Below are 21193 nucleotides of genomic sequence, written 5' to 3' on the forward strand. Positions count from 1 at the left end.
CCACAATCAAGGGGTTGCTCTCCCACTTGCAAAGGTTGTCCCTTACAGAATAATCTGGTGTGCTCCAGATTGGATAGCCTAAAGGCATATAATATGTGAAACTGAAGCTCAGTAGTTACACTCAAAAATACAGTTGTCATATGCCAAACTTCTGAATTGAATGCCGCTAGATATCAGAATGTAGAAACCTAGATAGCATCTTATACTGACCCTGTCAAAATAAAAAGTTTGTGCAGGCCACATTCTTGTAAAGAATTACCTCTCCTGCCACTGAACACCATTCTAGTCCTAAGAAATGGACCCACAAAGCCCACTAGGAGGCCACCAGTTTCACTACTGTCAATCTCTGAGTTCCTCCACAGCTCTCACTGGTTTCTCCACTTGACTTACAGGACACAGTAGTGATGTGGAGGTGGAGATCAACTTGAGAAACCACTAAGAGCTGCATAGGACTTGTGAAATCAACACTCTTAGAAGTGCAGGTTTCCCAGAAAACCTCAGTATTCTGTGTTTTTTTTTTCTTTACAGGTAAGTGGTTTGCTGAAACTTTTGTGACAGGATATTTTTATTTGTGACAGGAGCAACAGTTTTCTAGCAAAGCTGGACAACAGTTTGTATCTGAGTGCAATAGGGAAAGGGAGACAGAGAGCATTTAACGGTTTAATTACTATTTTTTTTAAATAGCATAAAAGTTATTTGCATATGGGAGATGCTACCTTTCAAAAAAGACCCAAGAATGCCTTTAAAATCACGTCTGTTGCAGCCAGCTATTCATCCATTACCTTAAGTTAAATCAACCTTAGGACGGTAAGTTAAATCAGCCCTAAATGAGAACTGGATTTATTATTATTATTATTATTATTATTATATTTATTAATAATAAAACAAGAATAATTATAATTATTTTTAATTTAAAATTGCATATATTTTCCCCAAAATCCCTCTTTTTGAAGTGTAATTTTCACAATTTAATTTAAAATTACAAAATAATAACACTGCTACCCAAGAAAAGTATGACTTAAATAAACCATAAAAACAATCTGGATTGCATCCAGTAAAATATGGTTTTGCATTATTTGATAATTCCCAATTGCAAGTATACAAGTGAAATGCAGTGTACAACATGGATATGGAAATTGTATATATACAGTATATGTGGGTGAAAAGTACCTTGTAGGTATGTAGTAGTAATACCATGAGATCATAATAAATGTAAGTTTTAGAATTACATCTGTGTAATGTACATTTTGCATAGTTTATCATTTTAAGATTCTCAATGGACCAATTCAATAACAGGGCCTTACCTTCCTCCACCATTCCCATCTGTTCTGAAGCCGGTGAAGGAGGAGGAGAAGGAGGCAGATTGGTTGTATCTTCTACAGCTAGGATTTAAAGAAAGGTAAAGCAGGTCAGTGAAATGCACAACAATACCAAGAGTAAAGCATGTAAAAACATGCAAAGGGGTTGATTTACCAAAGGCAACTGAAATGAGGGGACGCTCTGATGATTTTATCATCTAATTATATACAAACAAAAATGCTTTTTTTTATCTTCCTTGCATGCTTCCCTCAGATCTACAGGGACTGCACTTTTCGAAGTGCACTTGTAGTGTAAAGTGGATTTGCCTTTAGTAAATAAACCGCATAGTCTCTGCATATACAGAATTTAGAACAGGGATGCCAACTGGAATCATAATATTTGAAGCATTTGAACAGTTTAGCAATATGCTCTGAAAAAAATGCAGTTGCATATACTTTGTAATTTTACTTAAGTTACATTCATCCTCAAAAAAATATAAAGATACTTTTGGGTGGACTTAAAGGAAAAATTCGGTATTGAATTTAGCAAACTTAAAAAAAAAAGACAATTACTGTTTAGGTACAACTGTTTAGGGTTAAGGATTGTAAAGGCTGCATCTGTTTAAAATTGTGTTTTCTTTTTGTTATAAATCTGGTGTTAGACCTATCAACTTCAATTGAAAACTTAAAACAAAAGGCAGTTGTAACCAAATGAGAATTTTAGAGAAGGGCGTGGCATTTAATGACAAATGAAATGAATGTCAAGGGTACATACCATTACCACCTAAAATTAATGTGACACTAAACGATATCCTTATTTTTTTTTTCAAATAATTTGTTCACATCCACTACTAAATGGCCCGTCATCTATGTTTCATTAAAAAAAACTCTCAATATGTTTTACACCTCCTTGTAACATCTTTTATGATCCCAAACCTTTTCTTTCCCCTTAACTTCCACTTGTTTGAAATGAGCAGTGCATATTACACTCGAGCAGTGTACACTACAAATTCCATGGTCCGTAGTCCCTATTTCATTTTTGGAGTGAGAAAGAAAGGATAATTACATTCCCACTTACAGTGGGACCATGGTGGACAAACATAGCCACCCTTTAACAGGAAATAGGATCCCAGCAGCAAAACTCTGAGACTGAGAACAATAGAGAGACTTTTTTAGTTAAGAATTAAATAATTTTCATACTTGAACAAAATATATATTTTTAAACCAGTTTGGTGCTACTTTAAATACGGCAAAGTTAATTTACTAAAGGTATATATACTGTGTGCTGTAAGTGCATTGTAACTGCACTTGGAAGTGTAATGTAAGTGCACTTCAAGTTACGTTGCTCTAGATCTGAGGTGAAGCTCTGCTGATTTCTATCATCCAATCATGTGCAAGCAGCACTTGCAGGGTGCAAAGATGCACTTTACAAAGTGCACAGTCTATTAGTAAATGAACCCCAGTATATTTGCAGTTAGTAAATCAACCTCAGTGTGTTTGTTTATGACTGTAGTAAGCACCTTTGAGGGCAGAAATGAATATGAACTATATGCATTATGTAACGATATGGACAAAAACAGCACTATATATATATATATATATATACTGTATTTGAATATGACAAAATAAGTGATTCAACATTGTGAGAACACTTGCAATAGAATACAAAAAGCAACAATCTTCCAGGGGTACATCTATTGTGATGACAACAGTGTACAGTAAGTGGAAATTTGTCCTCATAGTTGGAAATATTTCCTTTTATTTCCTGGTATGTTTCCAAGAAAGGAAGTGAAAAGAAATACAGTATGTCTAGAGGAATAGAAGCAAAAAATAAATAAATAAACACACGTCATCCTGGAAAAACAAATGAGGTCACCACATCTAAGGACTGGTAAACTGCAATATATTACTATTTTGTTTTTGGATTTAGATTTAAACTGTGCACAATATCTAAGCACTACTGTACAAGAAGAAATTCCTTTATTTCCTGTCCAAGCAGCAGTGAGACATGCAGAAGGTTTCTCCCATTTTCATCTTGACACCATTTGGCTAAGAGGCGAACATGGTGTTCAGAGTCTCATCTTAATTTCATATTATGGACTATAATAGATTTCTAGGCATCACAGAGCCTACTCTTCACCTGCAATAATCTATGCACAATCATTAGGTGTTTGAACTTGGGCATTACTTAAATGTGAGGGCACCAATAACTGTTCTTGTGTGGGGGCCCTTTGCTGACTATGTTCACTACTGAGCACATTGATTATTTCCTTATGATGTTTGATCTGAAAAAAACAACTTGTCCACTTGGTACTTTTCAAATAATTTGGCATGTAAGTAACAAATATATTCCAACTTCAACTGTCCATCTCTGAGGGGTCCTTTGTCCCAATAACCATATATAAGAGACCACCAACGTAAGGAAGCATGTCTCTGTTGTGATATGGCTGAACCAGAGTGACTCCATCTTTGTAAGTTCATATAGGTTTAACTTGGGTTAACTTTACTAGTTGGCTTAGACTCTGTATCTGCAGACATAGGCAGTTTTTCTGTAAACATGCACATAAGAAAATATAGCTTGCATAGGCAGTTTTATTCTGTACTGTCTAAATAAAGAAATTGTGTCACAATATGTCTGAGCCACATATCCCATGACTGTGATTCAGAAGCAGATGACATGAGTAATGATATGTAATGATATGTAATGATGATGTGTAATGATGATGTGTAATGTGCGCCTCTGTATTAACCACACCCATGTTCTATACAATGATTGGCTGATAAGGGTGCATATAAAATGCAGCCCCTCCCACAATACACCAGACAACTGCTGAATTACAATCTTGGCTCATCTGTTCTTGTTGTCTCCTTAATACTGCAGTGTTAAGTAAAGGGTTTTGTGAGTATTGTAATTACGTTAGTTATACCTCTAGCTGGTCTTTGTCAGGTATATAGAAATACCATTTTAATCACAACAGTCTCCACTAACCAGCAATGTATGGGGACATTGCAGTTTTCACTGTCTAATTTTCTGCCCATTATTACTGTTTGTTTAATTATAATTTCATGTTTATATAGAACATGGTTTTAGTGATTATATCTACAATTTACTGATCATTCTAGTAAACTAAGTTGTAGATAAAATCATTTTTAGCAGGGGTTCCCTATGACTTGAGAATTATTTCAAAGGTTCCTCCAGGGTAAAAAGGATGAGAAAGCCTGTGCTAGACAGATACACCACCTGGCAGTTCCTTGTATTTTTTGAGGGCTCCATTGTTCTTAAGATCTTAAGTCTGCAGAACTGCTGTATGCTGTCTTTATTCAAATGTATTTCATATTATGTAAAATACAACAGGAGGAGATGGAACAAAGGTGGGCTAAAATGTTTCTAACTCCCAGATCAAAAGGAACAGAATTGGTATTTATTGCAGTGAAATCCTGATAAAACCAAGGTGTGTAAGCCAGGGCCCTACACTTATATTTTGAGGTGGGCAGATATTTTAAAGTGTATTTTTCACTTTAGCAGATAAATGGGGATAACACATAGTTAATATTTGTCCCCATTCACATAGCATAAAAAAATGCAGCTTACCATAGTTAACCCAGTCTGTACTCTGCAGACAAATATTTATTATTAATTGTAACAAAATTTGAACACTGTCTGTTCTAACAAAGTTCAAAAAACCTTGCAGTCAGCCATGACACCTTTCCCTGACAAACATTTAAAGGGTAAGAAATAATAAAGTGGTTCTAAAGCCTTAAAGTTTTTCACCTTAAAGCATTAAGGTGAAAAACTTTCTGTGCTGCAAAATACCCCCCCCCCCCCAGCCCCTTCTTATACTTACCTGAGCAGGAATCCAATCCAGCGATGTGCACATGAGCAGGGGCTCCTGCTGCTGTCTCTCTCCTCCCTGGGCAGATTGATAGCAGTGGGAGCCATTGGCTATGCTGTGTCAAGTGAGCTGGGGGCAGGCTGAGCCGCCGAGTCTGTGTCAATAGATGCAGACAAGGCGGCTCAGGAGCAAACACACACGGATTCCCCTATAGAAAGCAGCTTTCCATGGGTGCAGTTGCTGAAGAGGAGGAGCCTGGAGAACCGGCAGGGGACCCCAGAAGAAGAGACTTGGGGCTGCTCTGTGCAAAACCATTCCACAGAACAGGTAAGTATAAAATATTTGTTAATTTAATGGGAAGAAAAGCTTTACTGTTGTTTAAAAGAAATAATAAAAATTAGTATGTTGTTTGAACGGGAACACATAACGATATTGCGGTTTTCTCAAATTTGACTGCAAAAGTGGAAATATGCTTTACGTTAAACAACATTCATCATTATGATCTGGTAAAAAGTACTTTTAACAAGGTTTAATCACTTTTGGCAGTGATGTTTCAAAAATGCAGTGCTTACAAGTTACATTAAACACCACCCAAACCCTTCAACCCAAACCTAAAACATAAATGTACAGTTTTGCATACAAAACCTCAATGTACGCTACCTGTAGCATTCCTCTTACAGAAGAAGACAAAGAAGAAGATTTCATTTTGAATCATATTAAATAGTCTATGTAAAAATGCTGTAGAATGTGATCCCAATCTGGTCACTTCTAATGTGGGTGAAGTTTTAATAAATATACACCCCCAAGTCTATACAATTTTAAATGTTTTAGTTTGAACTTACCAGGCAATTTGTCAGTCAGGATGCCAAGCTCAAATTACATATTCTAAATTACAAATTCCCAAACACCAGGGGTTGCCCTGACGTCATTACCCAACACAACCAATTAAACTGACTTGATACTGACAGTAATCCATCTGCTTTGTTGCTATGGGTAATACTTTTATTTTTACAAAGTGCTGCGTGTACATGTGCAACTAACCTTATGTATCATACACTGGCAGTAATGCCTGTGTGTGCGAGTATGTGTATTACAGTAATTCTGCTTCCCTACAGGCTATCACATAACAAGTTAATATTATCCATTGACTCTTCTTACAAAAAAGAAAATACACTGTTACAATTCTGCCTTTCTTCCTATAGAGAAAAAGTACTTGAAAAGTAATTTTCGCTGTGTGCTGCTCTCCATGATCCCTTGCATTCTATGCCAGAAAATGTTGCCATTGAATAGCAGGAAAATATCCCCTTCTATATAGGCAATAAAGCTTATTTAATCAAATCCCCAATGCAACATTATTATAACGGAATACTACTAAATTCAACAAGCTTTACCCTTGAAGTAACTAACAGAAAAGTCATACATTTTAGTATCCATATTTCACAAAATAACAAGATAGAACAAGTTATGAATACCAAGTGCGACATACCAATGTTGCTAGCCTGAGGGTACCACAGGCCATGCTGACCCTTGTATATATTTAAATACAAGTATTCAGTTTACATTATAGACAGGCTACTGTAAAAATTAAATCCAAGTAAAAGTATCTAAAATATAAAATACTCACAATGAAATCCAAAAGCTAAATTAATTACAAAAATGTGCAAGTCAGGGTGTTGGTGGACTAAGAGGGTTTGTGAACACTTGCCTCTTATCATCACTCACATGCAACAACATATATTTTTCATCCAGGAACGCTTTCACACATACAGTACAGATACAAATGTACAGACACTTTTTTTTACCTACAACCAATTAGACACGTGAACTGCTGAAAAATTCATTCATTTTAGTTTCATTCATTTTTGGTTTTTATTCGTTATGATCGCTATTTGTAAATTTGTAAATTCTTAAAAATCGTAACTTCGAAAAAACGAAATTAAGAAAGAACATCCGAAAATTAGAAAGAATAACTAACTAATAATAACTATTAAATTGTAGGTATTGGAATTTCCTTTCAAATTTGTCTGTTAGTGAATGGAACAAACACAAATTTATCCAAAGTTACAAATGATCTGAAATAACGAATGCTGCATCTACACAAATGGAACAGAACAAATTAAGAATAAATAATAATAATACATCGTTTTTATTATTATTATTGTTATGTATTATTATTAATTTGTTATGTTCCATTCATTTAGATATGGCATTCGTTATTTTGGATAATTCGTAACTTCGCATTAATTCGTATTCGTTACGTTCACTAACGTCCAAATTTGAAAGGGAATTCTAATACAGGCATACCCCACTTTTAAGTACACAATGAGGTTTATTTACTAAAGCTGGAAAGTCAGGCTCACTTCTGCATAGAAACCAATAAGCTTAATTGAACAAGCTGGGGTTAGAAGCTCATTGGTTTCTATGCAGAAGTGAGGCTGATTTTGCACTTTCCAACTTTAGTAAATTAACCCCATTGTGTACTTAAAAGTGGGGTATGCCTGTACCTATAAGGTAATAGTTAGTTATTATTTCAGATTTCAGAATTATCGGGTTTTTGGACTTTCAAATATTGAATTTCTGAATTTCCGAGTTTACTAATATTCTAATTTATGAATATTCGGAAAAGTTTGTTAAACATGTTTTCGTTATTTTGGATATTTCCAAATTAACAAGTGTGTCGAAATTTGTTAAAAAACTAATTTGGAACAAACAAATTGCACATGTCTACAACCAATTACAGCACATGAGTTAACCTTTTCTACAACCATCAGAACATACACTTCACACACATATACACCTATGACCAAGACACCACATAGAAAATTCTACATTGGTAAAACATTGGGTTAGTTTTGTTATAATAGTAATAAGTAGTTTGGCAATGGTAATATTGGGCCTGTGCCATTTAAAATGCACTTTAATTCCCAACTACAATTTAAAAATTGCAGAGGGATTCTGCAGAACAGTACAAGTCACACTCACTATATCCTCTTTTACCTAAAGGAAGATCTCCCGGAGGGCCCTTGAGCTGGACTTCCTTCTCCTGTTCACCTCTCAGGACCGCTACAGCATCAGCAGTTACTACTTGGACTATTCGTGCAGATACCTCCTCTACCGAAGCACCAATGGGGGCAAAACAAGACAAGCAAACAACACAGACATTGTTAATATGGTAGGGAAGGGAATTTACAGATTTCTTACTAAGAATGGTCAATAGCCAGTCAGTGGGTTTGCTTTATCAAAATTGGAGAAAATAACCCTGCGCCCATTACAACCAATCAGAATCCACTGGTCAGGGCAGGTTAGAAAGGAAAAAAAAGATTATGATTGGTTGCTGTAGGCAAAATGCTCCTTTATCTTACCTTTGGCCCCAAAATGGAATCTTACACAAATATTTATACTGATAATATCTTCCTAAAGAGGAATTAAGATGATGTTTTATTTTAGGACAACCACAATTAATGTACTTTTACATCAATTGCCTTGAAAAAGTATTCATACCCCTTGAAATGTTCCACATTTTGTTATGTTGCACCCAAAAACATAAATCTATTTTATTGGGATTTTATGTGATAGACCCACACAAAGTGGCACATAATTGTTAAGTAGAAGGAAAAATTATAAATGGTTTTCAAAGCTTTTTTTACAAATAAATAGCTAAATAAAGACATTGTAAAACCACCTTTCACTGCAATTACAGCTGCAGGTCTTTTTGGGGATGTCTCTACCAGTTTTGCACAACTAGAGAGTGACATTTTTGCCCATTCTTCTTTCCAAAATAGTTCAAGCTCTGTCAGATTGGATGGAGAGTGTATGTGAACAGCAATTTTCAACTCTTGCCACAGATTCTCAAATGGATTTAAGCCTGGACTTTGACTGGTCCGTTCTAACACATTCCATTGTAGCTCTGGCTATATGTTTAGGGTCATTGTCATGCTGGAAGGTGAACCTCTGCCCCGTCTCAAGTCTTTTGCAGACTCTAACAGGTTTTCTTCTAAAATTGCCTTGTATTTGGCTCTATCCATCTTCCCATGAACTCTGACCAGCTTCCCTGCTGAAGAAAAGCATCCCCACAACATGATTCTGCCACCACTATGTTTCACGGTGGGGATGGTGTGTTTAGGGTGATTGCAGTGTTAGTTTTATGCCACACATGGCGTTTTGCTTTTAGGCCAAAAAGTTCAATTTTGGTCTCATCTGACCAGAACACCTTCTTCGACATGTTTGCTGTGTCCTCCACATGGCTTCTCGCAAACTGCAAACGGGACTTCTTATGGCTTTCTTTCAACAATGAATTTCTTCTTGCCAATATTCCATAAAGGCCAGATTTGTGGAGTGCACAACTAATAGTTGTCTTGTGGACAGATCCTCCCACCTGAGCTGTGGATCTCTGCAGCTTCTCTAGAGTTACCATGGGCCTCTTAGCTCCTTCTCTGAATAATGCTCTCTTTTCCCGGCCTGTCAGTTTAGGTGGATGGCCATGTCTTGGTAGGTTTGCAGTTCTGCCATACTCTTTCCATTTTTGCATGATGGATTGAACAATGCTCTGTGATATGTTCAAAGCTTGGGATTTTTTTTATAACCTAACCCTGCTTTTAACTTCTCCACAACTTTATCCCTGACCTGTCTGGTGTGTTTCTTGGCCTTCATGATGTTGTTTGTTCACTAAGGTTTTCTAACAAATCTCTGAGGGCTTCACAGAACAGCTGTACTTATCCTGAGTTTAAGTTACGCACAGGTAGACTCTATTTAATAATTAGGGGACTTCAGAAGGCAATTGGTTTCACTAGACTTTAGTTAGGGGTATCAGAGTAAAGGGGGCTGAATACAAATGCAGGCCACACTTTTCAGGTATTTATTTGTAGAAAATTTTGAAAACCATTTATCATTTTCCTTCCACTTCACAATTATGTGCCACTTTGTGTTGGTCTATCACATAAAATCCCAATAAAATACATTTATGTTTTTGGTTGTAACATGACAAAATGTGGAAAATCTTTAAGGGGTATAAATACTTTTTTCAAGGCACTGTATATCCTTAATGTAGAATTGTGGCCAGGTTATGGTCATATAAATAGGTACAAATTTCTAACAAACAGTCAATTAGCATTAAAAAGGCTTAAATAACCTTTGTAGTTGTGAGCACTGTGGAATAATTCATCCTTAAAATGTATAATACAAGCAATAAAGACCTTCAATTGTGGTCTCAGAACTCTCCATACTTCCCATGTACCTGCTCTGTGTTTAGATTAGAAATTTGAAGGCTGTTAGGCTGCCAACTCACTGCTGGCAGTGAGGGGTTAAGCTATTGAGAGTAATGTGAAAGTATGTGAAAGTAAAACTGAAAAGCTTGTGCTGAAAAATCTAAGCATGTATTGTCCCACAGTGCCTGCAGCAATATAAGTCAGTGAGGGCTTATTTTAATGCTTACAGGCTCTCCTCAATTAACGAGGATTAGTCAGGTCAACATCCAGGTTGTTGAATGAATTGGTTGTTAAACGAGGAGTCACAAGTAATCAATAGTTTAAGCATTCTTAACTACTGTACTGTATTGTGGAAAAAAAGGTCTAAACACAAAACTCCAGCTCAATAACGTTTGTTTAATTTGCATAAGTACAGAACACAAACAAAATTTCTGTACTGTACTGTACAATACAATGATGTACAGCGCATCGTTCAGGTGGGGAGAGCAGGTCGTAAGTCCAAGCGGTCGTTACACAGGTACACAGGTAAGTCGTTAAACTGTACTATTTAGAAATCCATAGCTTAAACACCGTTTTAATTTAGATTGATCATTTATATTTTAAATGCATTACAAGTAAAATTTAATTATATTCATATTGAAATGTTAAAGCTAGAGAATGTTTACATCTAAGAAATCATGCTGTAAAAAAAAACACCTATTTGATATCAGAACTGGTATTTGCTTTAGAACAAATAAGAAGCTTTTCTTTTTTGCTCCATATATCAGAAATCAGACCCATCATTTCACAGCACCTATTCCTGCTTCAGATCTATTATAAAATATTAGAAAGAAATGTGATTACCAAATTTCTGCATGCATACTTGATAGCTAAAAACAAAGGAATATAATTTTTTGTTAAAATGGAGTTGTATTATGTCGCTATTTTAAATGTTTAAAAAATGTGCTTAGAAGATTTGTTCTTTAATTCCCCCATGTTTTTTTTTTTTTTTAGTAGATGACCTAGTAAACTGTAAGTGACTGTAAATAGTTTGGCTTTTTGATATGTAGCTTTTCCAGCACAATTACTCTGGGACATTATTCCACAGGGAAGTGAACTGCGGTAATCTCATTCTGTTTCACTGGCGTTCTTTAAATACGATTATGTAATTCACCAAGTCTGCAAGACCGTTCATGCTAGAAAGATTCACTCATCAGAACATTTTTTGACAGCAAACATAAAGTGTTATGCAACTTTGCAATTTACCGTATATACTCGAGTATAAGCCGAGATTTTCAGCCTCTTTTTTGAGGCTGAAAGTGCCCCCCTCGGCTTATACTCGAGTCATCGCTGTCTGCCCGCTCGATCAGCGTGTCGAGCAGACAGACAGCGGCCATTCTATAGTTCAAAAGCCGCGCCTCCGGCTCCGCCTTCGCCTGTGATAGGCGGAACACTGAATTTCCCAGCAGCCTGTGTTCCGCCTATCACGGACTTCGTATCATCCTCGTACTACGGACGAGGATGATACGATGTACGTGATAGGCGGAACACAGGCTGCTGGGAAATTCAGTGTTCCGCCTATCACAGGCGAAGGCGGCGGCGCAGCTTTTGAATTTTACAATGGCCGCCGAGGCGCCGACGAACGAAGAGGGCACGGGACGGAGGCAAGGCAAGGCACGGCACGGGACGGGACGGGACGGGACGGGACGGAGGCAAGGCACGGCGGCGAGGCACGGAGGCAAGGAGGCTCGGCACGGGACGGAGGCTCGGGACAAAGGCTCGGGACACAGGTAGGCTGGACACACACACACACACACACACACACACACACACACACACACACACACGGATGGATACACACACACACAGGGATGGATGGATGGATGGAGACACACACACACAGGGATGGATGGATGGATGGATGGAGACACACACACACAGGGATGGATGGATGGATGGACACACACACACACAGGGATGGATGGACGGACACACAGGGATGGACGGACACACAGGGATGGACGGACACACAGGGATGGACGGACACACACACAGGGATGGACAGGCATGTCTTACCCTCGGCTTATACACGAGTCAATAAGTTTGCCAGTTTTTTTGGGGGTAAATTGGGGGCCTCGGCTTATATTCGGGTCGGCCTATACTCGAGTATATACGGTATATAAAGTATTTCACAAAGTGAGTACACCCCCTCACATTTTTGTAAATATTTTATTACATCTTTTCATGTGACAACACTGAAGAAATTACACTTTGCTACAATGTAAAGCAGTGAGAGTACAGGTTGTATAACAGTGGCAATTTGCGGTCGTCTCAAAATAACCCAACATACAGCCATTAATATCGAAACCACTGGCAACAAAAGTGAGTACACCTCTAAGTGAAAATGCCCAAATTGGGCCCAAAGTGTTAATATTTTGTGCGGCCACCATTATTTTCCAGCACTGCCTTAACCCTCGTAGGCATGGGGTTCACTAGAGCTTCACAGGTTGCCACTGGAATCCTCTTCCACTCCTCTATGACAACATCACGGAGCTGGTGGATGTTAGAGACCTTGCGATCCTCCACCTTCCATTTGAGGATGCCCCACAGATGCTCAGTAGGGTTTAGGTCTGGAGGCATGCTTGGCCAGTCCATTACCTTTACCCTCAGCTTCTTTAGCAAGGCAGTGGTCGTCTTGGAGGTGTGTTTGGGATCGTTGATGTTAGAATACTGCCCCTGCGGGCCAGTCTCTGAAGTGAGGGGCTCATGCTCTGTTTCAGTATGTCACATTACATGTTGGCATTCATGGTTCCCTCAATAAACTGTTGCTTCCTAGTGCCGTAAGCACTCATGCAGCCCCAGACCATGACACTTCCACCACCATGCTTGACTGTAGGCAAGACCCACTTGTCTTTGTACTCCACACACGCTTGACACCATCTGAACCAAATACGTTTATCTTGGTCTCGTCAGACCACAGAACATGGTTCCAGTAATCCATGTCCTTAGTCTGCTTGTCTTCAGCAAACTGTTTGGGGACTTTCTTGTGCATCAACTTCTGTTGTCTCAGAAGAGGTCCTTCTGGGACAACAGCCATGCAGACCAATTTGATGCAGTGTGTGGCGTATGGTCTGAGCACTGACAGGTTGACCCCCCACCCCTTCAACCTCTGCAGCAATGCTGGTAGTACTCATACGTCTATTTCCCAAAGACAACCTCTGGATATGATGGAGAGCACATGCACTCAACTTCTTTGGACGACCATGACGAGGCATGTTCTCAGTGGAACTTGTCCTGTTAAACCACTGTATGGTAACTGTGCTGCAGTTCAGTTTCAGGGTCTTAGCCAACTTTATGTAGAGCAACAGTTCTTTTTTTTCAGATCCTCAGAGAGTTCTTTGCCATGAGGTGCCATGTTGAACTTCCAGTGACCAGTATGAGAGAGTGAGAGTGATAACATCCATTTTAACACACCTGCTACCCATTCACACCTGAGGCCTTGTAACACTAACAAGTCACATGACACCGGGGGAGGGAAAATGGCCAATGAGCCCAATTTTGGCATTTTAACTGTTACTCACTTTTGTTGCCAGTGGTTTAGACATTAATGGCTACGTGTTGAGTTATTATAAGGGGACAGCAAATTTGCACTGTTATAAAAGCTGTACACTCACTACTTTACATTGTAGCAAAGTGTCATTTATTCAGTGTTGTCACATGAAAAGATATAATAAAATATTAACAAAAATGTGAGGGTGTACTCACTTTTGTGAGATACTGTATTTACAATAAAATTATGTCCCATAAGGGAAGTTACTAAAGTGTTCTAACCTTGCCAAAGAAAGTAGTAAATATTAGACATGTGCGATTCGTTTCGTACGAATCTCAAATTCGTACGAATTTCCCTAAATTCGTACGTTCGGGAGGATCCGAAATACGAATTGCCATGCGTCCGAATTTTGTACGAAATACGAACTTTTATTTACGAATCCCCAGGAGGAAGTCAGCACAGCACAGGGATGGTGGGAGCCCCTCATCTAACGAAAATTCGTATTTCGGATAGGAAATTCTTCAACAGAATTTCGTATTTCGGATAAAAACCAAACTTCCATCAGCATCGACTGTCATATTGAGGCATATTTTTGCCTTTAAATTCATCGTAACGAACGTTCGTACAAGTTAACGAACCTAACGACAATTCGTATTTCGTACGAATTGAAATTGAATTTCGGACACGAAATACAAAGTACAAATTCATTTTAATACGAACCATAACGGAACAGAACGAAACGAATTTATTGGCGGCGCCCATGTCTGGTAAATATCTGGCCCATCAAGAAATCTGAGCCAGACCCTTTAATGTTTCAAATTGCCAAAGAGAGACATTTAAAAGACAATTATAACTTTAGGGGTTCCAATCTTCCAAGTTTTTAATGCTACAGTTTTGCTAGCAATAAAAATATATTGTTTTTATTCGTTTTTTTAGCAATATACTTTTATACCTTGTTTCAAACTTTTTAAACCCCCATTCTCTCAGTGATGAGCCTTCCCAACTGAACCATTTACACAGCAGTTTTCAAAACGCCCATATTTCTAAGTGTAAATTGTTCATTTATTTAGTTCACAAAAGCTAAGGGTTCATGCAGCAACAGTTCCCATGGAGGTGGTGAAGTGGCTCTTTCAAGGACACCATGAGTGGTTGATTAATCTTCTATAAGAAATGTGCATTGTGCATAAAGACTGTTGACTGACTAATTTGTAGTACAGGGATTGAGCCTGTCAAAAGACTGTCATTAAGGCCTCATCTGCAAAATGAGATCAGGTTCTGAATTTCATATGTGGATCTGGGATTTCTCATCCTCTCCTGCTGCTGCTTTCAAATACTAGCTCACCAGTCATCAAATTACCAATGCTGCCTTCATACAGAGACACAGCACAAATCTAGGCATGGCCAGTTAGTAATCGAGAGCCTACAGGCATTTCTGGTGACCACTCCTTTGTTGCCTTCTTTGAATTTCTTGGGCAGCAGTGTCCTCTTTAAAAAAAAAAATTGCGGTACTGGTCCCACTCAACTTGAGAAGAGATGAAGAGATCATTTGCTCTGTCTTTTGGGATTCTGTGTCAAAGGAGACCCGCCAAGAGACACTACTGAACGTGGAAGGTGTTGGTTAATTTAAGAACATTAAAACACATGATTGTGGATTTTAGAAAGACCTTGATTTAAATATTTGGGTGTGCATATCTCTGGTAGCATTACCTGGAGCACTAATGCAGCCAGCATAGTACAGAAGGCCTATCAACACCTTTACTTTTTGAGGAAATAAAGTGTGCTGGCCCTGTTGCTCCAGTCCACATCTCATTTTATAGGTGTGTGGCAGAGAGTGTACTTACTTCTTGCATTTGTTAGAGTAATTTATCTGTTAAACAGGTACAGCAATGGGTGGCTAAGAAAGCCCAGAGGATTACTGGTATCAATATGCCCATCATCAATACTATTTACAGGTGTAGGAAGATGACACCTAATATTTTGAGGGATTCCTCCTATCCTGCCTATGTTCTGTTTGTCCCCCCTCCCTTCATGTCTGAGGTTATGCATCATCAGGGCTAGAACCAAAAGACCTAGAAACAGCTTTTTCCTTATGCTGTGAGATTGATCATTTCTGAATCACCATAAATTATTGGTAATATACTGTATATTAGTATTTATTTTAAGGGCATTGCTGAAAATCCGCATTGATAAAACTGCTTTTTTCACATTATTATTATTATTATTATCATTTTTTAATTATTGCAATGTTATTTTATTTGTTTTTAATTATTTTCTTTTGTTTGTCTTGACTGTATTATTGTTAGCTGGGGTCTGAATATTTAGTGGGTTTTAATGTATAACATGTTTTGGAATGACAATAAATAATATCAATATCCCTACATGTATTTTTCAAATGTGTAGGTGTTTTTTTAATTTTACTATTTCTGACCTGTGTGCACTGTTAACTGGTTTATGAGAGAGGGGGCAATCAGCTACTTTCTCCCCCTTTCCTGAACTCTGTCCTGGGCCCTGGGGTTGCTGAATAGCATGGTTCAAGAATGGTGCTTACCACAAGTTTGCAACCCATCTAAAGCACTCCATCAATGCTAAAGGAGGATTTATATACACATGGCAAGGGACTGCACTGCTGCTGCCCCTTATATACACAGATACACACTCACAATATTGGTATCACTCTTGCTCTCACGCCGGTGAGCTTTATTTTCATCTATGTTTAGTGAATGTGCAAAGAATGTAATGTTCACATTTTTAAGGGTTGAATGTTACAATAAACAACTGTTTGCATTTGCAAAAAAACAATGCTGGCAAATATCAGGGAATGTTATAAACAAATGTTAAGTGAATGTTTTGTGAATGTACCACGAATATGCCTTTAAATAGGGTGAAAGTAGCAGACTGAATGTCAAGTAAAAGTATGAGGAATCCTTAGGAATCTTTAGCTAACAGCTAATCTAGAAGTGACAAATGTGGTTGTAGTTTAGAACAAGGAAAGAGTTTAGAATGAGGTTACATTTTTATGGATAGAATTACTGACAGATAACCTACCATACAGACCACACATCAAATTGTGTGCTATGAACAAACAACATTTAGCCTGCTACTGTACATCTGAACCATAAATATTCCTCATTTCGATAAGCAGACCAGTCATCCATGTATATAGCTCACTGCATGAATCAGGCTCTTAAACTGAAGTGCAACTCAAGTGTGACACATCAATGTGTTACAAAGTATTTGTTGCAAAGCGCTGTAAATTTACCATGCAATTTACCATGCAGAACACACTGAAACATAAGGCACTTTTAGGTGCCACTATCTTGCAGGTTTATGAACTGTGACAAAATTACCACCAGATGTCATTTGCAGCTGCCCTTTGTAATCTGCAGTAAACAGTAACATATTTCTCATATTGGGGTATGATCTTGATTTAGTAATATGCCTGGATATCACATGGGATTTTAGTTTTGGCTCTACTTTTAGTTATCTGCACATTATATGCCATACATTTCTAACTGAGCATCCAATAGCTAATTGACTGCCAACCAGTATCCTTGCCCTACCATTTTAAAGACAACGGTTATTAAATACTAGGAAACAAAACAGATAGTTAAAGGGAAAATGCGACAGCTTTAAAAAAATAATTCTACTCTGCCACTTTAAACAATACAGCCATAGACCCAGTTCTGCATCCATAAAAAGTGGTAACTACAGCACAGAATGTACAAACAGCAAAGGTAAATTGTTGAGATAAAGTTAACAAGGAAAAGAAAAGATATTTAAAAAGGGAAGCTAAAAACTTGATATAAGAAAAAAAGCTGGTCAAGCAAAGTATAACAGCATCACAGAGAGAAAAAAGCTGGTCATGAAACTGAATCTCAAGGAGGAGAAGGGACCCGAAACTAGAGATACAAGACAGGACACAATAGCATTATCAATAGTAATATGATAAGTAACAATTTTCACAGAGGGCAAATCACTTTTTGAAAACAACAATGCAAAAGGGAAGAGAACTCTAGGCACGATTGCCATGATTATAAAATGGCTGTCCAAACACATTTCTTCTCTCCAGCCTCAGCAACATTTGTCACTTCCTTGTTATTCCAATTAGATACACCACAAGGGTCACAGGGGTTGTTAAAGACCTGGAGCCCCCCCTGGGCACCATTTGGACACCAAACATTTGACACTTGAGTAGCTTACTGGGTGTAATGGTTGGTATGGCCAAAGCATAGAAATAGCTAAGCATGGTGTAGTTTAGAAGAGTCTGAACTTTCAACCTACATAGTGAATTCAGGTACAACAAATAAAGAGGTACCACACACATATAATCTAGTGCAGCACACACATGCAATCATCTACATCAAAGCTCCTATTCATACAGTTAAGCCATGCACACACAGTCAAGAACCCTACATACAGGCAACCTCAAACAGTGGGAGAAAGAGAAGATAAGTGCCTGTTTATTCACTGAAATACTGTCAAAAAAGTTGGTGGTTTACCTATACTTCTCACTTTCACAATGAAGCACTGGTCACAGACTGGAAACCCATACCACTGGTTTGCACAGAATTCACTATATTTTTTCAATTTGTGATACTTGGATCAAAAGCCTTTTTGTCATGTATGATAGTCAATGATCAATAATGTAATGGAAAGGAAAGTAATACAATAAAAATGTGGAGATAAGACTTTTAATACCCTGGCATGACATAGAAAAATAGGAAAATACAGAACATTAGGTTGAGGACATGGTACAGTCCATAAACTGCCATAAACTGGCTATAGGCAGTAGACTATAGATTCACTTTAGGAAATAAAAGTGGGAAATTGTTAAATATATGTAGAGGAACATACAATAGAAAATAATATTGTAAATCATAGACAGCAACAATTTATGAAACATACTGTATGCAAAATACGCTATTTTTTAGGAATTGGAAACTTGGACAAGAGTTTGCTGTCCATCTAGCATAGATGGATTTGAATAAAGTATTTGATATTCTACCTCACAGGTGCTAAGTGCCTACAACAGAAACAGTTTTTTTAGTCATGGGACTGGCACAGCACCAATCAGGGCTGGCCAAACACAGGGTCAAACTATAGAGAGCACACATCAGCAGAGTTATAGAAGCCCCTCTCATGGATCTTTCCCCGTCCCTGCAGATGCCAAAGAACAGGGAAAGATCATATAACTACACAACAGTGCTGCATGAATAAGGTGTTTTTTTAACAAAATACAGGGTCATGATGTACATGATTTATGTGAATGAATTATGGCAATTAACAATTCTCTGTTTAGTATCACTTTAATGATTCAGAGCAGTTTAACATACCTTCCCCTATCTTTTTTTTTTACCTGAGACTATGCCCATGTAGATCTTCAATCTGCAGCACTGGTCAACAAGTGCAGAGCTAGTGGTGGGCTTTCCATTTATTATTCATTTATAGGCATACCCCACTTTTACGTACACAATGGGGTTTATTTACTAAAGCTGGAAAGTGCAAAATCAGCCTCACTTCTGCATCGAAACCAATGAGCTTCCAGGTTTTATTACCAAAGCTTAATTGAACAAGCCAAGGTTAGAAGCTCATTGGTTTCTATGCAGAAGTGAGCCTGATTTTGCACTTTCCAGCTTTAGTAAATAAACCTCATTGTGTATTTAAAAGTGGGGTATGCCCGTAGTTCCGATTTCTTATTAAAAAGCCTACCATTCTTTTTTACAGATAATGAAAATATGATATAGAATATCAATCTATAAACGTGAACTTCAAAATAAAATGTAAAATAATGCTGGCTAAATCCTACTATAGTTTCCTTTTTAAGTAAACTGGCTTAAAAAGGGTGTTTCTGCCTAATCCCGTATCATTCAGGGTTTATGAACATATAAGTTATTTTAATTTGTAAAGTGAAAAGCTATTTACTGAGAAATTGTGGGGTTTATCTACTAAAACTGGTGAGTGCAAAATCTGGTGCAGCTCAGCATAGAAACCAATCAGCTTCCAGGTTTTATTGTCAAAGCTTAATGGAACAAGCTGAAATTAGAAGCTAAGAGAGGGGAAGGAAGGAAGACAGCATGACCAATCTGGTATATTAAGTTCCAACAATGTTTTAATTCAATCTTATTTTTAATTCAATCTTATTTTATCCAACAATGTTTAATGACAAAGAAAAGTTAAAAATGAATAGTCACAAAAGTATAAAAAACACACACACACACACACACACACACACACACACACACACACACACACACACACACACACACACACATATATATATATATATATATATATATATATAGAGAGAGAGAGATATATATATATATATGGGAGTCCATGAGCCTGTGCTGGAGGCGCAGTCCTGAAAGGGTGCAGCTGGGTGGATGGATGATGAGCTGCTGCAGGCACAAATCCAGATCCCTGTGCCACTGACTGTTAATAGGGAAATAGCTCTGACAGCCTGTGGCTTCCTTGTTCCCGCTGTCAATGGCCGATGGATGGTAATGCCCACCTAGAGTCAACGGTCACAGGATGCATTTTGAGTGACCTTCCTCTTCCTCAGCTGACCCCAATGGACTAGCCACTCTGTTTAAATAGCCCCCCCAAGGAAACAACTAGGGAACCCCTTTGGGGGGCTATTTAAACAGAATGAGGAGCCCATTGGGGTCAGCTGAGGAAGAGGAAGGTCCCTCGAAATGCATCCTGTGATCCTGAATTCCAGGCGGATATTACCATCCATTTGCCAATGAAACTGGGAGCGAGGAAGCCACGGCACTACACATGCTAACTGGGCTGTCAGAGTAATTTCCCTATTAACAGTCAGTGGCACAGAGATCTGGACTTTGTGCGTGCAGCAGCTCATCATCCATCCATCCACCACCGGCTCACCATCTCCCATGTATATATGTGTGTTTTTTATACTTTTGTGGCGTTTCATTTTTAACTTTGTAATTAAACCTTGTTGGAACTTACTACACCAGAGTGGTCATGTTGTCTCCCTCCCCTCTCTATGTTTTACAGCAGCACCCCTAGGTCATCAGTTCCCTTTTCCCTAATTGTAAGGGCTACCCACTCATAAAGCCCCCCCTGCATTTTGGTCTGTATAATTTTTGGTCTGTATCATTGCCTTTGTTTATTCTATGGGTTATTTTTTAACTTCATCATTTATGTGTCCCATGAGTGGTTGAGTGCTTATAGCTTAGCTCCATTCCTGGCGTTGGGGAAATAATATTTTTTTTTATGAACTTAGAAGCTGATTGCTTTCTATGTATAGCTGCACCAGATTTTGCCCTCTCCAGTTTTATTAAATGCAAAATCAAAGTACAAAGT

General features: G+C 38.0%; 1 protein-coding gene across 31 annotated transcripts in view; it reads right to left on the bottom strand.

The window, feature by feature from the left end:
* MAP2 (microtubule associated protein 2) overlaps positions 1-21193 on the bottom strand; it is a 325226-nt gene that overhangs the window by 57652 nt on the left and 246381 nt on the right. For 28 of the 31 annotated variants that reach the window (XR_013261850.1, XM_077448385.1, XM_077448400.1 and 25 more), the window contains 2 exons: positions 8129-8242; positions 1305-1382 (listed from right to left, as the gene is read on the bottom strand). Coding sequence is in view for 30 of the 31 variants with exons in the window: in XM_077448385.1 (XP_077304511.1) it covers positions 1305-1382; positions 8129-8242 (192 nt within the window). In the remaining variant the exon portion in view is untranslated. The remainder of the gene's footprint in view (positions 1-1304; positions 1383-8128; positions 8243-21193) is intronic. The other 3 variants (XM_077448399.1, XM_077448398.1, XM_077448394.1) reach the window with 1 other exon arrangement.

The sequence above is a fragment of the Lithobates pipiens genome, unplaced genomic scaffold (genome assembly GCF_037356315.1).
Source record: "Lithobates pipiens isolate NorthernLeopardFrog02 unplaced genomic scaffold, aLitPip1_a1.2 Scaffold_22, whole genome shotgun sequence".
In the NCBI taxonomy this organism is placed as follows: Eukaryota; Metazoa; Chordata; class Amphibia; order Anura; family Ranidae; genus Lithobates; species Lithobates pipiens.